General features: G+C 42.5%; 1 protein-coding gene across 1 annotated transcript in view; it reads right to left on the bottom strand.

Moving 5' to 3' along the window:
- REV3L (REV3 like, DNA directed polymerase zeta catalytic subunit) overlaps window positions 1-22357 on the bottom strand; it is a 2860434-nt gene that overhangs the window by 120874 nt on the left and 2717203 nt on the right. The window contains exon 30 of the mRNA XM_044062729.1: window positions 429-675. Coding sequence (XP_043918664.1) covers window positions 429-675 — 247 coding nt within the window. The remainder of the gene's footprint in view (window positions 1-428; window positions 676-22357) is intronic.

Here is a 22357-nt window from a genome sequence, read left to right as displayed (position 1 = left end):
CCAAAATACACGAGGGTCAAAGTGTTGTAAGGATAAGGACTACATTATTTACTTTGGAAAATTAAGCATGTTTTGTCTACTTTTAGTTCCAGACAAATACGCCATGGCATACTGATAATGACCACCTGCATCAATATCAACAACTTCCTGAAAATGTAAGTTACAAAAACGCAGTTACTATGAATCACACTTCTAATGCTTTTAATTTAAATGGTTATTTTAAACTGTTGGCATTTACCCAATCTTATATTTCTGTGTTAACATGTCACTGCTGCAGGTGGACAGCAAATAACATTTTTGCCAGGAAAATGAACTGCAGCTTATTTTCCATCTTATCACACCAGCTACATATAAAGTAAATATATAAAATAATTAAGTTACATGGAAATAACTTAAAACATCACCATATGGATGTCATATATACTTACTTTTGGCAACTCATGATACCAGCTAAAAACATCAACACCTATCAATGTGAAAATCCTGTCCAGTGGGGGAAGGATTTGTTTGGTGATGTAGTAAGTTGCATTAAGTCTTATGCTGGGATCCTTCAAAACTTCAGTGGGTCGTCTTACTAGCTGTATTAGAGCAACTCCAGGCATGCCATAAACGATAACATATGGTACTCTTTCTCCAACTCGTGGTTCTAAACGACGATCATATGAAAGCATTCTCCTACATAAAACAATTAAAGAAGCCGTAAGACTTTTGTCAGACTATATGTACTGATTTTATCTGCTCCAGACTACATTATTAAAGAAATTGAAGTACAATCCAAAGACAAAAATCTTAACAACCTTCTAAACATTAAGGCCAGTATGACACACTAAAAAGCACAAGGACAAAGATATGCTCTTGTAGCTGGTAAACTGAGAAAGGGACTGCAAATCACTTTTGTTAAACAAAAACAAATAACTACAATACACTGCATCATCTGCAGTTTTGAGAATACAATCCCCTGTGTCTGATCAACAGAGTTCTTAGCCAAAGAATATGATTCTGAACAAAAATCAGGAATGTTTCTAAACCATCAGTGACATGAATTATGTGTACATAAGGATACCACTCAAACCCTTTACTTCAATTCCAGCTTAATGGATACATAAGTGTATATTAGGCTAATGTAAACTGGGGTGTTTGTAAGCCTAGCAATGCATCCCAAAATCACTGACATGTTCTGGTACCCTTAGTAACTGTAAACAGGGGCTTGGAAGATGAAACATTTTCTAGGCAGCGGCCTGGGAGAAGACCTATTTACAAGATGCCTAGGTCCATTAGAGACACAGGTGCCAAACTAAGGATGATTTTCCTGTTCCCCATCCAACTGTCCAAGTTGCACTTAAATTGGGTTAGGGAGGAACTCTGCTTCACATGGATGGGGAGCATATCATGAAGAAGGGGTAGTCTCTGGGATACATACCTGCCTCTCCAGCAGGTCCTATTTATATCACAGGCAAGGTTTAAGTCTTTAGAATGGGCAATTCTGGTGCTGTTTATTTTGTGGATATGCAGGAGGTCCATCAGGGTGAGGTTCCTATGTTTGCAACATATGAACAAATATATGGCATCTAGATCCAAGGAAGTCATTGTTCCTCTATATTCAGCATTCATCAGACCTACCAGTGAGCACAATGTCCTCTTTGGTATGTACCTAACATCCAACAATTGGATCATCAAACAAGATTTATGCAAACCGCCTCAAGGCCCTATTCCTGTATTCTGTCTCCTACAGGCTGCTGAGGGGAGATATATGCCTAGCATACAAGGCATTGTCAGATCCGCCCTAATGGACCTCCTGCATATCCACAAAACAAACAGCACCAGAATTGCCAGTGTCGGTCATGTCTCCAATGCACACAGGCAGCCTGCAAATGGTTTCATCTCCCAGGCCCCTGCTTGTAAATGTTTCATCTCCCAAGCCCTTGCTTACACTTATCACTGGTATGAGAACTTGTCAGAGATTTGGGATGCATGGCTAGGCTTATAAAAGTCCTTCTGGCCATTAGCCTAGTAAACACCTATGAACCTACCCTGTCAATCTCACCTGACATCCGTCTGACAGATGAGCGGGATCACAGCCAAGACTACAGGAATGATAACTATCTCCCAAAGACTATACAGAAATCACTACTGGGATAGTGAGATAAGGTCTCAATTTAATTCACTGGAGGATAATACAGAGTAAATAAAATTCCAGCATTCCTGGGAGCAGCAGCTAAAGACTGAGTGTGCCTCTAGGCTTGTATGCTAGAACCAGTAAAGGCTGGTCCTATGACAGGGATGACCAAAACACTTATAGATGTCAAAACACTTGAAGATGATGCACCCCTGCCCTCCATCCAGGACAAGACACAAACAGGAGCTCATTGCTGCATCACATCTGTAAAGGAGAGGTTCTATGAGTTTGGTGAACATCTGTTTAATTGACCACATTTCGTTGACTATACAGACAGCTGACAGGTGTGGGAGATCGACAGTCCCCAGCTAAGGAAATATTCCCTTTCCCCAGAGAAAGTGTGATCTCAGAGGTAGTATATATAATTGACTGGGGGTGTGAGGAGCGCAGGTGGTTTGCCCCTCCTGCAAAAAGCAATGTTTTAAAGTTGCATGCACAGAGGTTCTTTTTTGGCTCATGAGTACTAGGAAGTACACATTTCTGTTTACAATGTAGAGAGGTTTACCTTTATGATGTAGATATTTCTGTTAGTCAACAAAATGAAGGTAACTCATAAAGGAGGCCTATTCCTTTCATAAGTCAGGGGAACTCAGCAAATCCAACATCATCCACCTCAAAATTAAAGACTCTTAATCTAGATCTCCTAGGGAAGCAAATGAGGACTCAACCTTAAGCTTCACAAACTCTAAGGTACAGATACTCTACAATTCAAAGGAGCACAAGTGAGTGATTGGCAAGTATGGGAAAGCCTTTGCACATGACAGGGAGAAGACAGCTCTGAGTGATAACATTAGACTGAAGTCTCTATGGGTGGCATCCTACGCACACAGCTCCAGGCCAAAGCAAGAGACAAACAAGTACCTGGTCATTTATGTCTGGTTCAGGCTTACTTTGTGGCTCCTCTCTGACCATGGTTAACCAGTACCAATGGACTTACCAGAAGTCCAAGGAGATGAACCTTAATCCAAGTGTGAATTACTTAAGGGGCCAGTTTCAGTTTTTAAGCAGGGTGACCAAGGAACCAATCCTGTCAGATGGAAAGAGGCAATGGGAAAATCCCAGGATGTATCCCTTCGGGTGACAGCCAGAACTGCATCTCTCCAAAGTCTTCTAGTCCCCAGTGGAAATGGAGGATAAAGCAAAAATGAAATCATACAAGTGATACTGCTTGTCAGATGGAGGACACTATTTGGCCCCATCTCAGCCAATTGAAAATAATCTCAGGCAAAATTCTTGACCTCCTAACTCATGGGTCACATGAGGATCTATCTACTCCCAACTCTCTAAATCTGGAAATAGCAATCAGAGATGAACAGGCATGTGAACATTTTACTTTTATTGGAGAGGAACGAAAATAATTGGGATAAGCTTTGCTTATATAGCACTCTATTCCAACACAGGCAAGTGCCATACACTAACTGTGAGAACATTCAGTAAAAACAAATTGCTAAATGTTGATTCATGGAAAGGATAAACTCACCCCTAGGGCCCATTCAAAGTGAGACTTCGAAGTCAGACACGATGAAATGTTAAACAAAGGACCCATCTGCTTCAGTTGATGGTAGCAGAGGTGGATGTAAAAGATCCCACTGCACCTATTGAAAACATTAAAGGTTCTTTAATAAAATCTTCTTTACAATATTTACCATCAAGTTTCCTGGTGCCTTGGCCAATTCCCCTGAAAAGAAGCCACTGGCTTAATGGGACTAACCTGATCAACAAATTGTATAAACTGGCTATGGATTAGATAACTTTGTGAAAAACACTGGTAGACTTGACAGTTTAATTAGGGTTTGCTTCAGAGGCTACCTTTGGGGAAAAAATGGGCATTTGTTCTCAAAGGTACTCTATTAGTAATCAGACATGGAAATTTACATAAGGCTTACAACTCCAAAATTCTCCTTGATAATGTGATAGCTACAAAATAAGACAGTCTTACAAGAAAGAAAGATATTTAGATCCAGACTAAGAAGCAGGTTCAAATGAAGGTTTTGTCAAAATCCTGACGCATGATGGTAAGATCCCAAGGAGGAACCAGATCCCCTGACAGAGGATCTTAAAAGGAAAGTTCCTTTCAGAAAGGCCTTGCAAACCTCTAGTGAAGCAATAGAAGACTGATGCTGCCTCACATGAAAATTGGAAATGGAGACTAACTGTACCTTAATGACTAAGAAACTGGATTCTTTTTATAATAATTCTGCTAAAAAGTCTAAAATTTATGGAAGATGAGTTGAGAAAGGGTCTAAACCTCTGGAGGAAGCCCACATGGCAAATCTTTTCCATTTACTAAGATACATGCTTTTGGTATTTGGTTTTTGTGAGGAGAATAAAATCTGAATAACTGGAGCCGACAGCCTGTCATCTCTGGCCACCATTAGAATTGGAGGAAACCATGCAGTTAATTTCAGCATTGCCGAGGCCCGGCAAAGCTGACCGGACAGGTGATGCAGAAGGTATGGAGGAGGGTCCAACTCCCAAACTGTATGTACTATATCAGGCTAGAAAAAGGGGAATCAAACTTGCTAGGTGCCAAAAGGGTGTGAATAACTTAGGCCTTGCACCACTTGGCTTTCTGAAGAAACTTTGTTATCAGAGGAAAAGCCAGAAAGGCATAAAGGAGTTACAGGGGCCAATTGTGGACCAGAGTGTCCCTAGGTGTCTGCTCCTTGGAGCGCTCAGGGAAAAGTAATTGCTGCACTTGTTTAGGTATGAAGCAAAAAGATCTCAGTAAATGAAAATCTGTGTCACCACTGTCAGATTAAGAGACCACTCATGGAGCAAAACAGACCTGCGCAGTCCGTCCACCAGAACACAGTGGAAGTCCCTGGGATGTGCATTGTGATTAGAAAGCGATGAGAAGACATCACCCACTGCTATGCTCTCATGGCTTACCAGCATAGTGGATATGAACAGACCTCTCCCTGCTTGTTGATATACCACACTACTGCCATTTTGTCCATCATGATAGAAATCACACCGTTGGGAAGGGAATCCAGAAAGGTCTGCAGTGCTAGAAGGACTGCCCTCATCTCCAAGACATTGGAATGAAGACTGGCCTCTGTCGATGACAAAGAACCTTGAACGGTCTTCTCCTTGAAATGCACCCCCCCCCCCACGAAGAGAAGCACCAGTGGTCACAGTGGCTATCGGAGAGAATGGGGAGAAAGGTTGACCCAAGACACTATAGGGGAGGTCAACCACCAACTCATGCATTCCCTACAAATCAATATGAAATGCACTGGTGCAAGGAGGGGGTGTGACATCAAGGACCAACGAACGAAAAGTGTCTACTGCAGGACTCTCATGTAATACTTTGCTTGAGGAACTAGAGTAATCTTAGTGGTCATTAAGCCTAAAAGCCAGAGAATGAGTCTTGCTGGAGGACAAGGGTAGTGAATAACCTCTGAAGCAAGCTGATGCAGGGACAATATTCTGGATTGTAGGAGTTTGGCTAACTGAGGGTACATGTCCACGTAGCATCCAATAAATTCCATCTTCTGTGTAGGTGTTACCTGGTTCTTTGCCAGAATGATAGTAATACCCAATTAATGAGTAAGGTGGAGCCAGAAGTCTCTGCCTTGATCTAGTAAAGGAGCCAATCATCCTATTGTATCCCAGCAGAGTGAAGCTGTGGTGACACCAGCACTAGTAGTAGCCAGGCAGTAGCCATTCATGTGACTCCCCTCTTTTCATCATTCTTGACAAGCTAATTCTTTGTTTTCAGTAAGTACTGCTCAATTTGTTCCTAACTTCAGAATACCTGCCTAAATACTTCATCCCTAAATTTTCAGGGTCTACGTATTAGTTTCCCTTCAAGTGTTTGGCCTTGACCTGTACAGACTCAAGATACCCTGCATGATATTTTTCTGTAATAGCATGACTAAAATTTCTCCAATACCTAGTTCCACACAGGAAAACTAGTTTGCAGTGACAAGCACTCTCCCAAGAGCTGCAAACCAAATACTCTTGACGTTGCTTTGTATTCTCATTCCAGTTATCTAATCAATAAAAAAGAAAGACTGGTACGAGCCTAGCACTGAGCAGCATTTTACCTTCTCCAAGGATGATGCTATGGATATGAACTTTCCCACTATCTCCATTACCAGCTTCATGGATATGGGCATCCTGAGGCAATGGAGAAATTGCCTTATGTTTACGGACAACCAGTTAATTCTCACACAAACTGATATGGTATGTGAGAGATGTATTTACACAATGTCACTGGAGGCAAAGCTCTCACATAAAAGTATTCCTAATTTCAGAAAGGTTGTCAGTAATACACATGATACACCGATCATACACAATTCAAAGCAGACATACAGACCCACATATGCTGAGGCACTTACATGTCCTAAACCACAAAGACCTCCAAGATGAAGTACACATAACAAATACCCTCAGCAGCCCCAAATGCACTCTTTGGAAACACCCACATCAACACATAGAGACACATCTCATGGAACCTCTACCTCTATACCCATAAGGCATGGCACCACACAATCCAACATTCTGGTCATTGGAGACACTCTTATGAGACACAATGATGTCCCTCTCACCAGGCTGAGTAAGGAGAAAGTTACGGTCAGTTGGTTATCAGGGGCTAGGATCCACCACATTATGCACTCACTCAGGTCGTTGGACCACAAGTACCATTATGACTCAGTCATAGTTCATGTGGGAGTAAATAACCTGAGACATGCCTCCCTAGACTATATGAAGCAAGACATCATGGAGCTCTTGATTTGGTTTTTTTTCACTGGGTGTCATTTCTAGGGGGTGCAATATTTTTAAAGTGGAAGAGATGGTCAACAGACAGATGTCTGTGCCAACACTGAGGCATGATTTAATGTTTGAGCTGCTCCAAGTTCAAATCAATACCATGTATATAAAAAACTAAAAAAAACACAAACTAATACCATAATCATGACTTTTTAATTACCTTAACTATATTAACTGTGAATCCTATACACCACCAAATGTACAGGAACAGAGATTCCTGGATTTTGTAAACACAAACTTCCTGAACCAGATATTCAATGCACCAACCAGGAGTGCAGCCATACTTGATCCCACTAATATGGGAGTGTGCTGCACATCCCCTACTGTAATGTCTTCACTGGTAAGATCAGACTGCAAAATGGACTCCTTTGAAGTAAAAATAAAACCTGGACCCCCAGCTAAACCTGGAATATTCAGAAACTACTCTAAGGCTAACTCCTGCTATTAAGAGATAACCTGGCAAAATTTCAAGCCCCCATAAATCCTGAGAACTCTGCTGCCTATGCAGAACTGTTCACAAAAACCCTGGACAAGCATGTTAATAGCTGCACAAAGGCAGCTGTACCCACCAGGAAGAAGTACAGAACTAACTCAAAAAACAAGCCAGCATGGTGGGATCATAAAAACAATAGGTTGTAAAACATAAGGAAGCAAATCATGACAAAAATTAGGAGGTGCAGCGCTCAGAAGGATAAAAGCAATCTCAAACTAAACAAACAACTTAAGAGGACAAATAAAGTCCACCAAAGCCAAATTTGAGGTAAGTTTGGCCTCCTAGGCCAAGGACAACTACAAGGCATTCTTTAACTATGTCCACAACCTCAAAGGCAATACATAATTGTGTGCAGAGCTCATTATAAATGGAGCCACCTATACATAGCCAGAAGATACAACAAACCTACCTATTGTTTGATAAATTTAGCTCCAACCTTACCTCTCTCTCCCCCTCAACCTTCCCTTACAAAATATCATCAAATATAACTCTCCTGCTGCCATTAGGGAACAGGTCCTTCTTGCTCTAAGGACAAGAATGTTTCAATGGGCCCAGACAATATCCCAGGATGTCTTCTAAATACCATGAAACATGACATTTCAGGGCCACTGGAATTGCTATTTAACTATAGCCTCCAAACAGGCTTCATGCCTCATGAATGGAGAACTGTAACAGTCATCCCTCCATACAAAAGTGGGCCATCTACAGACCCTATAAACTACAGACTCATAAGTCTCACTAGTCTTGTATATAGAACCATGGAAAGAATTACCTTGAAAATGATCAACAGTGATGTTGTAAGCCTCCAGACACTGGACCCAACCCAGTTTGGCTTCAAGGACAGATCATGCCTACTCAACCTGGTGGACTTCTTTGAGAAGGTCATCAACACAATGAATGAGGGCAAAATGGTTCACACTGCCTACCTTGACATGGCCAAGGCATTTGACACAACACCCCACTTGGGCACTGTTGACAAATTCAAGAGGTTAGGTACAAACTTGTATGTCACCTGGTGGAAGTCAGAATTGGGGAATCCACCTCTACAAAGAGGCCAGTCACAAGTGGAGTCCCTCAGGGATCAGTCCTTGGACCGCTCCTTTCTCAGCATTTACTTCTCTGAAGTCAAGGCCAATGTCAGTAGTCTCTGGCTGACAAAATTTGCAGATGATTGCAAATTAAGAGCAGTCATCGAATCCCACACTGACACAAACGTTCTCCAGGAGGGGCTGACACAGACAAACTGGTGTCAGAGCCATGGACTAAAATTAAATGCCAAGAAATGCATAACAGTATCCTTTGCGAAGTCATCCACCCCTGGTAACTTATCATATTGACAACACACCCCTTAGAGCTGACTCAGTAGTCAGGGACTTAGGGACACACACAGATAGTAATCTAGCCTTTGACCATTGTGTGTCTACAGCAGTGAGGAAATCTTTCTTTGCTGTGCAACTTATAAACAAAGATATGACATCCAAGTCCAAGGAAGTCATTGTTCCACTGTATTCTGCATTCATCAGACCTGTCATTGAGTACAATCCCCCTTTGGTATGTACCTAACCAGGCATATCCAACAACTGGAATGTCCACAGAGGTTCCTCACTAAAAGAATACAGGGCTTAAGTAAAATGTCCTATGCAAACCACGTCAAAGTTCTATTCCTTATTCTGTCTCCTACATGCTTTTGAGGGGAGATCTATGCCTGACATACAGGACACTGTCAGACCCCACTTTGATGGACCTCCCGCATATCCACAAAACAAGCAGCATCAGAATTACCCATTCTAAGGACTTGAGCCTTACCTGTAACATACATAGGACCTGCTGGAGAGAAAGGTATGAATCCCAGAGATTACCTTATCTCTGGAACAGGCTCCCCCATCCATGTGAAGCAGAGTTCCTCCCTAACTCCATTCAAGTGCAACTTGGACACCTGGATGGGGAAGAGGAAATTCATCACTGGTTTGGCACCTATGTCTCTAGTGGACATAGGCAATCTGTAAATGGTTCATCTCCCAGGCCTTAGCTTGTAAATGTTTCATCTCTCAAGTCCCTGCTTACATTTATCAAGGGTATCAGAACTTGTTAGAAATTTGGGATGCATGGCTAGGCTTAAAAAGGTCCTTGTGGTCGTTAGCCTAGTAAACAGCTATGAACTTAAATATGGGTATGCCCGGAACCCTTGCAGCCTGAGATATGCTGTTGGCATTGTTATGCATTTGGGGATCACCCTAGGGGCTGTGGTGAGACCAAAGGGCAATGCTCTAAATTGCAAGTGATTGGCTCCTAGTAGGAAATACAGAAATCTCCTGGGCTGCTTTGCTATCCTGATATGAGAGTATTAACCCTGGAGATCTGTGGAGCACATCCAGTCTTCCTTCCTCAGAAGAGACAGAATGGACTGTAATTGCCTGTTTCATAAACTGACCGAGAAGACTTGGGTCCAAGATGGGCCTTAGATCCCGTTTGTTTTGGAACTAAAGAACACTGAATGAACCAAGATCTAGTACCCAGAACCACCTAGAGGGTCATCAAACATAATAATGAAGCTGGGAAATCTCTCTCCAGCTACTCCACTTCAAAAGCATGGTATACCCTACCTAGCCACCTACCTTGCAATACCTCCACTACACAATTCAAAAAGCTCCTCAAAGCAAACATTATGAATACCTGATTATGTTCCTGTAACTCCCAAGGAGAAACCATCACAAACAACTTGTTCCCATCTTAACAGTTATATATCTACTATTTCCTTCACTATCCTCAGTACTAATCCACATGTTTTTCATATACAGAGCCACTAATCTAAATTCGCTACCCATCTACCAAACCAGAAACCGTGACTTAATCTTTCCCTCTAAACATTATGTTTACTAATCAACTCTGCCTTACTTCTCCAATTCATTCATTCTTACTCAATTACTCAGTGATGCTGCTTCTTAGTACCAATTAAAATAGCCATATCATCTCAACTATAATACTGTCTCACCCCTCTTACTTACCTTTTCCTGACTGACTTCTGGACCACCAATTACTGTAAAAGTGATGACCCGTCTTGCATTATTTCTATACTATAAGCAACATTACATAAAAAAATCTAGATTATTTTCTTACTATGTAAGATATGGAACTATGTCCTAAAGTTTGTGTCTATTGCTATGTATTATATGACATTTACTATGTCATAACTTGTTATCCACAAAATGTTTACTGATTTCATACTGTTTATTGTATGTACTTTTTGCATTTTATGAGTTCTTTATGTAATTGAATGCATTTTTTTATCTGGAGCTTTTCTCCCCAGGCCTCTGCTGAAAATGGACCTGTGTCCAGTTGGACTTTCCCAGTAAACAAATGTAAAATAAAATAAACTCCGGGATCGGGTCTACGTTCGGCTATCAAAACCAGAAACCCTCGAATGGCTAAATATCGTACATAAAACAGTGATACAGAACATTACCAGACATGTGTAACTTGGAAAATAAATTCATCAAATGGTTGGCCAACATCGCAAACACAACCAACCAAGGTAGGGGCTTGGCCCCCCCAACTATATATATATATATATATATATATATATATATATATATATATATATATATATATATATATATATATATATCAACCCTGAGATTGCACTACAGTGGAGAATAGGGAAAATTTAAAAGGTTTCCTTCACTTACCTTATACATTGCGTTACTTCCTGGTTGTAGGCCAGCTATGGCCATCTGATGAATTTATTTTCGAAGTCACATATGTTTGGTAATGTTCTGTATCACAATTTCACATACAATACTTAGCCATTCGTGGGTTTGTGCTTTTAATAGCTGAACATAGACCCCCGGGATCTTGATTGGTCTGGGGGATCTTCTGGATGACTCTCTTTTCTAGCAGCTTTCTTATTTCTGCTGGTGTCATTTTCCAACTGACTGGATGGTACATCTGGAACTTTTTTTCCTTTTTCTGAGAGGGAACCACAGGCAATACTGTAGCCTCTGGTGGTTATCCTCTGCACTCATGAATCTCGAGTGATAGCATGCCAGTCTTGGGGGTATAGGAAAAAGTGCCCCTTGATTGCCTCCAGAGTGTGGCAGTTGGGGAACCATTCAGAAGCGCAGGTAGATTTTCTCATGAAAGGTCCACAAACCCCTTGATTTTCCAGTCCGCCTCCACCCTTGGGTCAGCATCCACTATAGTTATTTCTCCTGCTGCCCTTAGTGGGTCTGTCTGTAGATATGTCCTGGCCAACACTAACCCCCCTTTTCAGTTTCAAGAGAAGGTTCTTTGTGAGGTGGAAAAGAGTACTCCAAAAGCAGACAGGGTTTTACCTTCCTGCTCGCTCCCAATAAGCATTTCCTTTAACTTAGGCCTGAACAGGGTCAAACCATCAAAAGGGGCACTATGTCTTTCAGCAGCATTTTATCTCTTATGGATAAAGGTACCAAGTAAATGCTCTGCCCTGTTCTGGGTTACCTGTACTTAAATCAAAAAGGTTAAAAACTTCATGGGAATTCAGTGCTGGGGGTCTAAAAGATCCTCATGGATTGAAAGCCTAGAAAGTACCTATGAGGAAGAGAACAGTGCACTACTGAATCTTATTACAGATGAAAGGTTAGATGTACAAACTAATGATGGGTATGCATGGATTAGGTTCATCCACACCTGTACTGCCCACTATAAAAGCAGCATAATAAGCAAGCCTTTAACTTATCACAGATGACTTAGGAAGTAAAATTCAATTTAAACCCAGGGAAGGATTCTAATTTGTCACCCTCCTATCACTTTGTCCCAATGTCAAATAATAACTTCCTAATGATCCTCCTGGAGTTTAACATCTGCCTGACAGAGATGAATAATTCCATTTATTTCAAACGTAATGATTCCATTAATTTAAAGTGCTGAAAACATCTGTTTTTGTCCCATGTGTCCCTTTAATGATTCTGGATAATTTATTCCAGAGTACTACAGATTCATAGACTCTTACTAGGCTAACTGCCCTCATGGACCATTTTAAGCCTAGCCAATTATCCCCTGTGAGAATCAAACTCTGCACCTTGTGTTTCTAAGGTAAGCACCTTAACCATTACTCCACCCTCCCACAGCACACATTAGCTAATTCAGATTGTCACCCTCTTCACCATTAACTAGAGGTAAGAGACAGGGTTTTCCCTTTCACCCTTTCATGTCATCTTAAACTGGGAGTTCTAAAAATGTGACAAAAGGAGATGCAGCGTTTTGTCATCAACTCGGGTGATGGACTTAAGCAATCCCTACTTGCAGAAGAAATTAAAGTTATTTTCTCACCGTAACATTAGATCTTAATGACCCATACCTGTTAATTTCAATGCCAGGATTAGTAGTCACAGGCTGCAGTTATCTTGGTACCCACTGAGTTCTCCCAAACCCAAACTCTTCCTCTCACTCCCAAAATGCACCATGCTTCCTTGTCTCTCCATATCAGGTTTGACTCTCATACATCTTTATTAAACAGATTTAGCCATGTCTTTACTATACAGGCCTCAGGTAAAATCGCCTACATCCTCCTGTAGGGGGAAACATAAATGGAAAGGGGAAGATGGGCGTATGAAGTGCACATAAGACCTAATATTATGGGAAGTATACTACTTTTATATTTTGCATGATCCAGGCTGCCCTCTTCAAATACAAGACAGAGTCCCCACCTGCTATTCCTGGGTGGATTCATGACATAATACCCCTGGGGATGGTGGTTTTGAAGGCTGACATTTACCTGAAGATCACATTCGACTTACAGCATCTTGCAGAAGTGTACAATAAATCCCATGTCACAGCTGCACAAATATCATCAACACAGGAATTTGTAAAAAAAAAAAAAAGCTAAGGAAGTAGACATTGCCGTTGTGGGATGGACCTTTCATTTCCCTTGCAGAGTTTTTATCTGCCTGGATACAAAAAACACTTTTTGCATAAATCTTTGAGAGGCAAAAAGCTGCACACTGTTCTGTGTATCATTGGTTCTGTTGAGATAAACTCTAGACTGTCTACATACATCAAGCACATGCCACCTGTATCCTCCTTTAATAGAAAACTGGCCGACTGACAAGACTGCTTTAGATTTAGATGTGTGATTACTTTTTGCATAAAAGCAAAATTTGTAAAAAGACATACTCTAACATCATGAAAGATGATATATGGGGATTTTGATGATACGGTCTGTAATTCAGAGACCCTTCTGGAGGGGAAGTGGGGCTCAATAAGAAGGCACCTCTTAAGGATGCTTAGCAGACTTTCAAGGATGCGTGAAACAGGCACAGTTTAGACATTGATGAAAGTCAGAAATGGCACCCAAGTAAATTTTTATGGTTGTATAACCAGAAACCTTATCAAACAAATTAGCTAGAAACTGAAGAACCAAAGATACCAGTGCCAAATAAGGATAAGCCTCATGCTAAGATGGTCACAAAGAAAACCTATTTTTGCAGACCTTCCTAGTAGTGGCATTTTGGGCTGCTGTAAGGATCTGGACCACCTTAAACGGGTATGCTGGGTTGACCATTAATGGAATTACAGAAATCATGCAGCCAGTTTGGGGGCCAGAAAGCTTCAGCGAGGTTTGGTGGATGGGGATGACCTTTCTCAGGTCTGATGAGAAGCGGCTTCTCCAAAAGAAAAAGCCACAGAAGTGGGACCCACACATGTCAGGGCTAGAAAGGGGTTATGACAATGAATTTGCCTTTCTGTAGAAATTTTACGACAGGAGATTAGACCGAAGATACACTGACAGACTAGAGTTCCAGAGGGAGTCTGCCCCGATGACCAGTATCAAAAGTTATTGTCGTATTTGGCATTTGTCAGCAATACAAACAGGTTGCAGCATGCCTTGCATCAAGAATAAACCATCATGTTTGCCACAATGACCAGCTAAGGGACCAATCTTGAGGTATCCACCAGCAATGACTGAGCTTCTCTGCAAGAGAAAGAACATTTGTGGTCTTCCTGTCTTTCAGAAGCCCATGGCTGGCCTGAATATTAGTGTCTTTTCACCATCTGCCAGCTAGCAGATATCCACATAGACCGATGTCAAGACATTAAGGTACAAAATGGGTATCAGATGGCTCCATATTCAGGTCTTCCTTGTCGTGACTACAGTCTCTGATGGTCCTTTTTGACCATCTTGAGTATAGATCAAGGGCTAATCTAAAGGGAAGTAGGAAAAGGGGCAGGGTGAAGAAGACTGGAACGGAGTCTCTCCTCAACCCCAGGAAAGGATTCAAGAAGGAAGACAAGGCAAGAAGGGTGACAAAGGGTACTGCAATAAGCAACATTCTACTTGAATATATACAACCATGGTAACCATAGACACAATCATACTACGTTCACAGTAGTCAATGTGACAGTATTGATCTCTGGGAAAACTGCCATAGCTTTTAAGAGGGTGGTTGGATAGAAGTATTTGCTGAGGACAAAAGGACAGAGGTGAACCTAGCTCTGGCACTCAAAACTGAACCATAGTGGCAATTTGTAATGATGGTGTGGACAGATGACCAAGTTACAGCTTCTAGAAATGGCTTGAAATGGTAATCCTTTTAGGAAGGCAGTAGTGGCAGATTTATGGCTGGTGGAATGAGCTCTGACTTTATGAAGAAGTTGTTAGTCATGGTGGGAGTGAAAAAAAAAGGTGATGCAACTAGCAATCCATTTCGAAATAGCTTGTTTTGCCAAAGGTGCCCTTTGCTTACCCTCAGAAAATTCTACCAACAGTTGGTCTGATCTGTTAGAGAAAGTGGTCTTGTACAAGTAATATCTCAACTGTCTGTGCATGTCTAAAGACTGCAGAACCCTTACTCCTTGCTTTGTGGATTTGTCTGATTTAAGAATAACTGCAACTACCTTAGGCATAAATGATGGATTGATGTTATGGATGAACATGTCCCTGTGGAAGATAAGAAAGAGGTCCTTGCACATTAGGGCTTGGAGCACAGAGATACACCTGACAGAGGAGAGAGCTAGAAGCTAAGAGGTTTTCCACATTAATAGCGTGATAAGACTGAAGCTGTTGGTTCAAATGGTGGCAGAATGAGGGTTTTAAGGATGAAATTAAAGACAAATGGTGGAAAAGATTCTATTCCAGGTGGTCTGAGGTGAATACCCCTTAATAAACTGCCTTAAGTATGGAAGAGAGTAAACAAGAGGGGGACTCGAGAGGCAGGCTGAGATGGCTGTGGCATGAACCTTAATGATGGAATAGGATATCCCATGAATAAATAGGTAAGAGAAGTACTGAAGAATGTGAGATATGTTAGGTTGTAGAAACAGAATACCTTTGGACTGGCACTAGAAAGAAAACCTTTCCAATTCAGTAAGTAATATTTTCTAGTGTGGTTTTCTACTCCCTTTTAGAATGAACAGGACATCTTGTGAGTAGCAGCTGTCAGCTTGAGAGATGTCCGGTATGGATGATTTATAGGCCCCTTTGTCTAGGTGAGAAGGGGCCATGATCAGTGGTTGAGTTTTGGCCTCCCTCCCACTAAGAAACAGAACAGAGAACCAGTGTCGCCAGGGCCAGAAAGGAGAAATTAGAATAATTCAGGACCTGTCTGACCCCACCTTTAGGTGCACCTTGGGAATAAGGGGTATCATTCAAGAGGCATACAGGTAGAGGACTGTCCATTTGAAGGAGAAGACATCCACTCTCCATGTCACTGCTGGCTGGGGTCAGGAGCAGCACTTGCTCAACTGTTTGTTCTCTGAAGAGGCAGAGAGATCTATGTCTGGGACCCCCACTGATGAATGAGGTCCACAAACATCTCCTTTTCAGCATCCATTCATTCGGGTCTAGGTGAGTTCAGCTCAGAGAGTTTGCCAGGAGATTGCCTTGAGCTAGGATATGCAGTTGCTACCCTGAGTTGTGCCTGGATCAAATAATCACAGCCAGGCTGCAGAGGGGAAAGGACTGTGTCCTCCCACCATGTTTATGTACCACACGTCTGTGGTATTGTTTGTATAAATTTGAAGAGTGCCTGGGATCAGCTTGTTTGTGAAAGCCTTCATGACCAGGAAAACTGCCATCATCTCTGTCTGATACACTGTTTTGCTTGCTTTTTGTCCAAAGCTCCCTGAACTCTACACTGTCCTATGTAGGCCCCCCAGGCTCTATCTGTCTAGTTAAGTTTGTACCACTTATGGTACAATGAAAAAGGTCTCCGAGTTGGTACAAACAATCTCCTCCAACCACAGGATATCCTTTGCAAAATACAGTAACAGATGGATCATGGTTTCTAGATGCTGCATCTAAGTGTTGTTTAGGAAACACTGCAGCTTCCTCATGTATAACTTTGCCAAGGAGATCATGACAATACATAAAAGTCATGTAACCTACAGCCCTGAGGAATGCCCTTGCTAAAAAGTAAAGTTGTGTACCTACCATAAATGTAGATGTTCGAATGTATTCACTGTTGTAGTCATTACACTTGGGTTATCCTGCTGGTAGACTATCCGCAGTCAGCCTGAATTCCAAAGTCTTGGTCCGGCGTCAGTGCGCCAGGGGTATAAAAGATGCAGCCAATGCCATTTTCTTCAGTTTTTCTTGCCCCAGATGTCAGGTGCCCCCAAAAGGGTAGGTTAAAAAAAATTGCTTATAAAAGAATGCAGTAAAATAAAAAATACCTTAATCTACAAGGAAATACACCACATAGGTTGTATAGGATAGAGAAGTACAGATAAGTCCCAGCAAAGAGAGGGGGATGGTGGGTGGGTAACCTGGACTGCAACAGTGAATACACTCGAACATCTACATTTATGGTAGGTACACAACTGTACTATGTTCATCGTGTTTCACTATTGCAGTCATTACACTTGGGTTGAATCCCACAGCTGAGGTTGGGCGGCTGGGTCTAAATAGAATTAGGAGTGGCTATAAGGCCCTGCAAAACTGCAGTGGCAAAGCCTGCTCCGGATTTAGAGTAAAGAGACAAGTGGTAGTGCTTAGTAAAAGTGTGCACTGAAGTCCAAGTTGCAGCCTCCAAAATATCCTTGGTTGGTACTCCTCTGAGGAAGGCAGCTGAGGTGGCTGCTGCCCTGGTAGAATGTGGTCTAATGCCCTTAGGCACTGATTTGCCATATTGTGAATAGCAGAAACAAATGCAGTGTCCTATCCATTTTGAAATATTCTGCTTTGAGATAGCCTTTCCTTGTGATCCTGCAGCATATGCCACTAAATGTTGCTCAGTCTTTCTGAAAGCTTTAGTTTTGTCCAAGTAGAAGCGTAGCTGTCTGTGTATGTCCAAAGAATGCAGAAGTCTCTCCCCTTTATTCTGCGGGTTTGGGTAAAAAGTAGGCAAATGAATGGTTTGGTTAAGAGCCACACTGGACACTACCTTAGGCATAAATGTTGGGTTTGTCCTTGGAGAAACCCTGTCCGGATGGAAGATAATAAAAGGTTCCACAGCCATTAGTGCCTGTAATTCTGAGACTCTTCTTGCTGAAGTTATTGCTAGGAGCAGAGCTGTTTTCCATGATAAGAATTTAATCTCAGCTCTATTGGCTGGCTCAAAAGGAGGCAGTGTGAGTTTTTCCAAGACAAAATTGAGGTCCCATGCAGGTACTGGTGCTCTCCTTGGAGGTCTTATGTTTTTGGCCCCCCTGAGGAACTGCCTAAGCAATGGATATGAAAAAATAGGTGGGTCTGTATTGTAATGAGCTGAAATGGCAGAGGCATGGATCTTAATTGATGAGAAGGATACGCCTTTGTCCATCATCTCAGTTAGATATTGTAAAATCTGAGGAATATTTGGAATAAGCGTTTCAATTCCTTGTGCCTGGTTCCAAGCACAGAATCTCTTCCATTTTTCTGCATAAGATTTTCTGGTGGTGGGCCTCCTGGCCTCCAAAATAACATCCATAATCGCTTTAGAGAGAGGTGTATTCTGAATGGTTACAGTATCTGCCATGCAGCTAGATTTAGAGTTCTGAGTTGGCTGTGCAGGATCTGATTGTTTTGTTGGGTCAGTAAATGAGGAATTTGAGGCAATGTCCAGGCTGGGCCTTGGGACAAGCTCCTTAGGATTGGGTAACAGTGCTGGCGTGGCCAATCCGGGGCAATCAGAATCATTTGTGGCTTCTCTTGTCTGACGTTTAGGAGTACCTTGGGGAGGAGAGGCAGTGGAGGAAAGGCATACACTGTAAGGTTGTTCCAGCTGAATGACAAAGCATCCACTTTCCATGCTTGTTTGTGATAAGTCCTTGTGCAGAATCTCTGAAGTTGGCAGTTGTGAGGGGAGGCAAAAAGATCTATGTGTGGGCATCCCCATTTCCTTGTAATCATACTGAAGATTTGTGGATCTAGTTTCCACTTGAGGGTCCATGAGGTTTCTGCTTAGTTCGTCTGCCAGAGCATTTGTTTTTCCTGGCAGGAATTGTGCTTGTAGTTGTACTTGGTAGGTCAATGCTGTGTTCCACAAAATCATGGCTTGTCTGCAGAGGGGGTAGGAATGTGTGCCCCCCTGCTTGTTTATGTACCACATGACTGTGGTGTTGTCCGCCTTTATCAGCAGCTGTCCTGGATGAAGTAAGTCATTGAAGGCTGTCAGGGCATTTTGTACAGCTAGCATCTCTTTTTGATTGATGTGTAGATGCCTTTGGCTTGGGGGCCATGTACCTTGAATACATTTTCCTGCCATGTGGGCCCCCCAGGCATAATCTGATGCATCTGTTGTTAGTGTTTGCCTGGCTGTGGGTAAGGTGAATGGCTGTCCCTTGTTGTGGTGACAGGCCTGTTCCCACCATCGAAACTCCTGTTGCAGGCAGGGAATGAGTGAAATTAATGATTCCTGGCTGTGGCAATGTCGAGTCCAAACAATTTTTAGGTACCATTGTAGTTTCCTCATATGCAGTCTTGCATACATAATTAGCAGAATGCAGGAAGCAATGTAGCCCAGAGCCTGCAGAATTTTTCTTGCAGATAACTGGGTCTTTGTTGCCATGCTTTCGTTTGTCTGGCGTGAGATAAGCCGTCTGGGCAGTTGTATTTAAGCTTGCACCCAGGAATATTATCTCTTGAGAGGGTACTAGTTTTGATTTTTTTTCGTTTACTGTGTACCCTAGGCAGATTAGTAATCTTTTTACAAACGCCAGATGCTTTAGTAGAATGTCTTTGGTCTCTGCTTGAATAAGGCAGTTGTCCAAATAGGGATATATTTGAATTCCACTTTGTCTGCAAAATGCAATTACTGGTGCCAGGCATTTTGTGAAGACCCTGGGCGCAGTAGATAAGCCAAAGGGCAGTGCAGAGAATTGGTAGTGCATTGAGCCAGCTATGAATCTGAGGTATCTTCTGCAAGATTGTCTGATTGGGACATGCAGGTATGCCTCTTTGAGGTCCAAAGTTACAAGCCAAGCCTTCTTGCCCAGCATGGGCAGAAGCTGCTGCAGAGTCAACATTTTGAATTTCGGAACATCCAGGATAGTATTTAGAATAGACAGGTCCAGAATTGGTCTCCATGCTTTGTCCTTTCTTGGTACTAAGAAACATCTTGAGTAAATTCCTTGTCCCTGATCTTGTTGTGGCACTGGCTGAATAGCCCTCATGTCCAAGAGAGAGGAAACTTGGTTTTGTGCCTCTGCCCATTGATTGTGTGGCAGGTCTGGCATGCTTTTTGCCTTTGGAAGGGTGTGAAAGTGGAACTTGTAGCCCTGAGAGACTATATTTAAGACCCATTTGTCCTGGGTGATTATGTGCCAATTTTGTGAAAAAAGTGCTAGCTTTCCCCCTAAGGGTGCTGCCAAAAGATAAATGCTTGGCACTGGCAGAGGGAAGTCATTGGGACTGTTTCCTATATGGCTGTGATTTGTCTTCTCCACTTTTCGAGGTAGAAGCACCCTACTGTTTGGGCCTGTATGAGCCCTGGGGCTGATGTCTGTCTCTAGGGCGTCTGTATCTGCCACTTTGTGGCCTGTCTGACACAGGAAATTACCAAATCTTAGAAGGCCAGTTCCTGCTAAATCTGGGTAGCTGTACCTGTAAGAAATCCTTCACTGTCTGCATAGATTTAGCTTTATCCTTCATTTTCTTCAACACCTCTTCTGCCTTAACACCAAACACAGTACCATGCTGTAATGGAGTATCCAATAATTTTGCTTTAACATGATCAGGCAGAGTCTGTTCCTTTAACCAAGCATGCCTTCTAATGACAGATCCTGTTACAGCGGCCCTGCAAGAGGCCTCCAGTGAATCATAACCACATTGCAAAGTATGTTTTCCCACTTGTTCAGCTGCATGCAATAAATCCTGCAATTCCTTGTTCTCAGAACATTCAGAATTTGTCAACATTTTCTGTTTTAACAGAGACATCAAGTATTGCTGATATTTAAGCATATGAAACTGACAATTTACAGCAAAGGTAGCAGAAGTGTAAACTTTTCCCCCCATCTGTCCAGTGCCCTAGAATCTCTATCTGAGGGTTCAGGGTTTTTTGCAGTGGCAGCCTTGACCCCTTTGGGACCCTGAGAAATAGTTTCTGGGTCAGCAGCAGGGTTTCTATATAGAAATGTATGAGAATCTGGAACCCTGTAGTATCTGTCTGGCTTATCAGGTGCAGGAGGTAAAGAGTCAGGGGACAGGCCAGACTCTGAAAATACATCTACAATGTCTAGAACAGGAGGAATAGCAAGAGGTCTGTGCTGAGGTAGTAAAAGAAAGTCTCTGAGCCTTTTCTTAGAATCTGAATAATCTTGGCTCTCCCAGTGGAAATGCTTCCTCGTGGTATGCAGGGTTTCCCCAAATGAGTAATCCTCAGGAGGAGAAGCTGAAGGAATAGATTCTTCAGCATCAGAATCCTCATAGGGAGGAATAGAGTATCCCTGTTCTGAAGAGGAGTCAGAGGAAATGGAAACCTGATCACAGGAATCATATTCAGAGTCTTGCCTGGACCTCTTATCGGGGAGGGGGTGGGAACCCCTGATCAAAGTAATTAGGTCTTCGGCCATTTTGAGCATCTGTTTCTTAGGCATGGAAGTCTGTCCTGGAGAATTGCTGTACTTGTTTCCTTGTCTTTAAAACTGTTTTAGTCTTTGTCTTTGATGCTGAAGTTGACTTTATATAAAGTTGTGTAGGTCTGAAAACACCCTCAGAAGCCGATGCCTGCTTAGCAGCTCCGGACCCATCTGAGGGATTAATTTCCGAAGGCCCAATACCTTGAGTATCCAGAGGCCTAGCTGTCTCCACGTGGGAGTCGGAGGCGGCCTGTGGCTCTGAGGTAGCGGGTGTCAGGGGCTGCGAAAGCGCCTCACTGAGAACCGGCGACTGGCCTAGAAGAGGCTTCTTCAACGGTTTTGGACCTCGGATGCCTGTCCTTTTCATTTTCCTTGCGCTTTTTATGAACTCCGGTCATCGACTGTTCCAACAGCATTATGTAGTTAAACCTTCGGCCAAAGTAATGAAATGCAAAATCGTACCGACGCTTAATAGTGCGTTGGTTAAATCTAGCACAAAACCGACAACTAGCAACGTCGTGGTCTGGGCCTAGGCAAGGAATACAGTAAGAATGAAAATCCTTATGAGGTATTTGCTTCCCACAAGAAATACAATTGTTAACTTTTTCTGACATCGGTCTGGAGCAAGAAAAAAGTTTCCCCAACGGGGTACTTAGCTTTATAGAAGAGTTCAGATCTGAAATTCAATTTCGAAAATCTCAGGAGTCGGCCGACCGGCACTTGCGAACTGCTTTTGCTTCGGGCACCGTGCGGCAAGAAAGACTGAAGAAAATGGCGTCGGCTGCATCTTTTATACCCCTGGCGCACTGACGTCAGGGAAGAGGCGACAGCAACCGACGCCGGACCAAGACTTTGGAATTCAGGCAGACTGTGGGTAGCCTGCCAGCAGGATAACCCAAGTGTAATGACTGCAACAGTGAAACACGATGAACATCGGC

The sequence above is a fragment of the Protopterus annectens genome, chromosome 2.part1, assembly GCF_019279795.1.
Source record: "Protopterus annectens isolate FY-2018-M chromosome 2.part1, PAN1.0, whole genome shotgun sequence".
In the NCBI taxonomy this organism is placed as follows: domain Eukaryota; kingdom Metazoa; phylum Chordata; order Ceratodontiformes; family Protopteridae; genus Protopterus; species Protopterus annectens.
The sequence above is the reverse complement of the archived record's forward strand: the minus strand, read 5'-3'. Positions and strand labels throughout refer to the sequence as shown.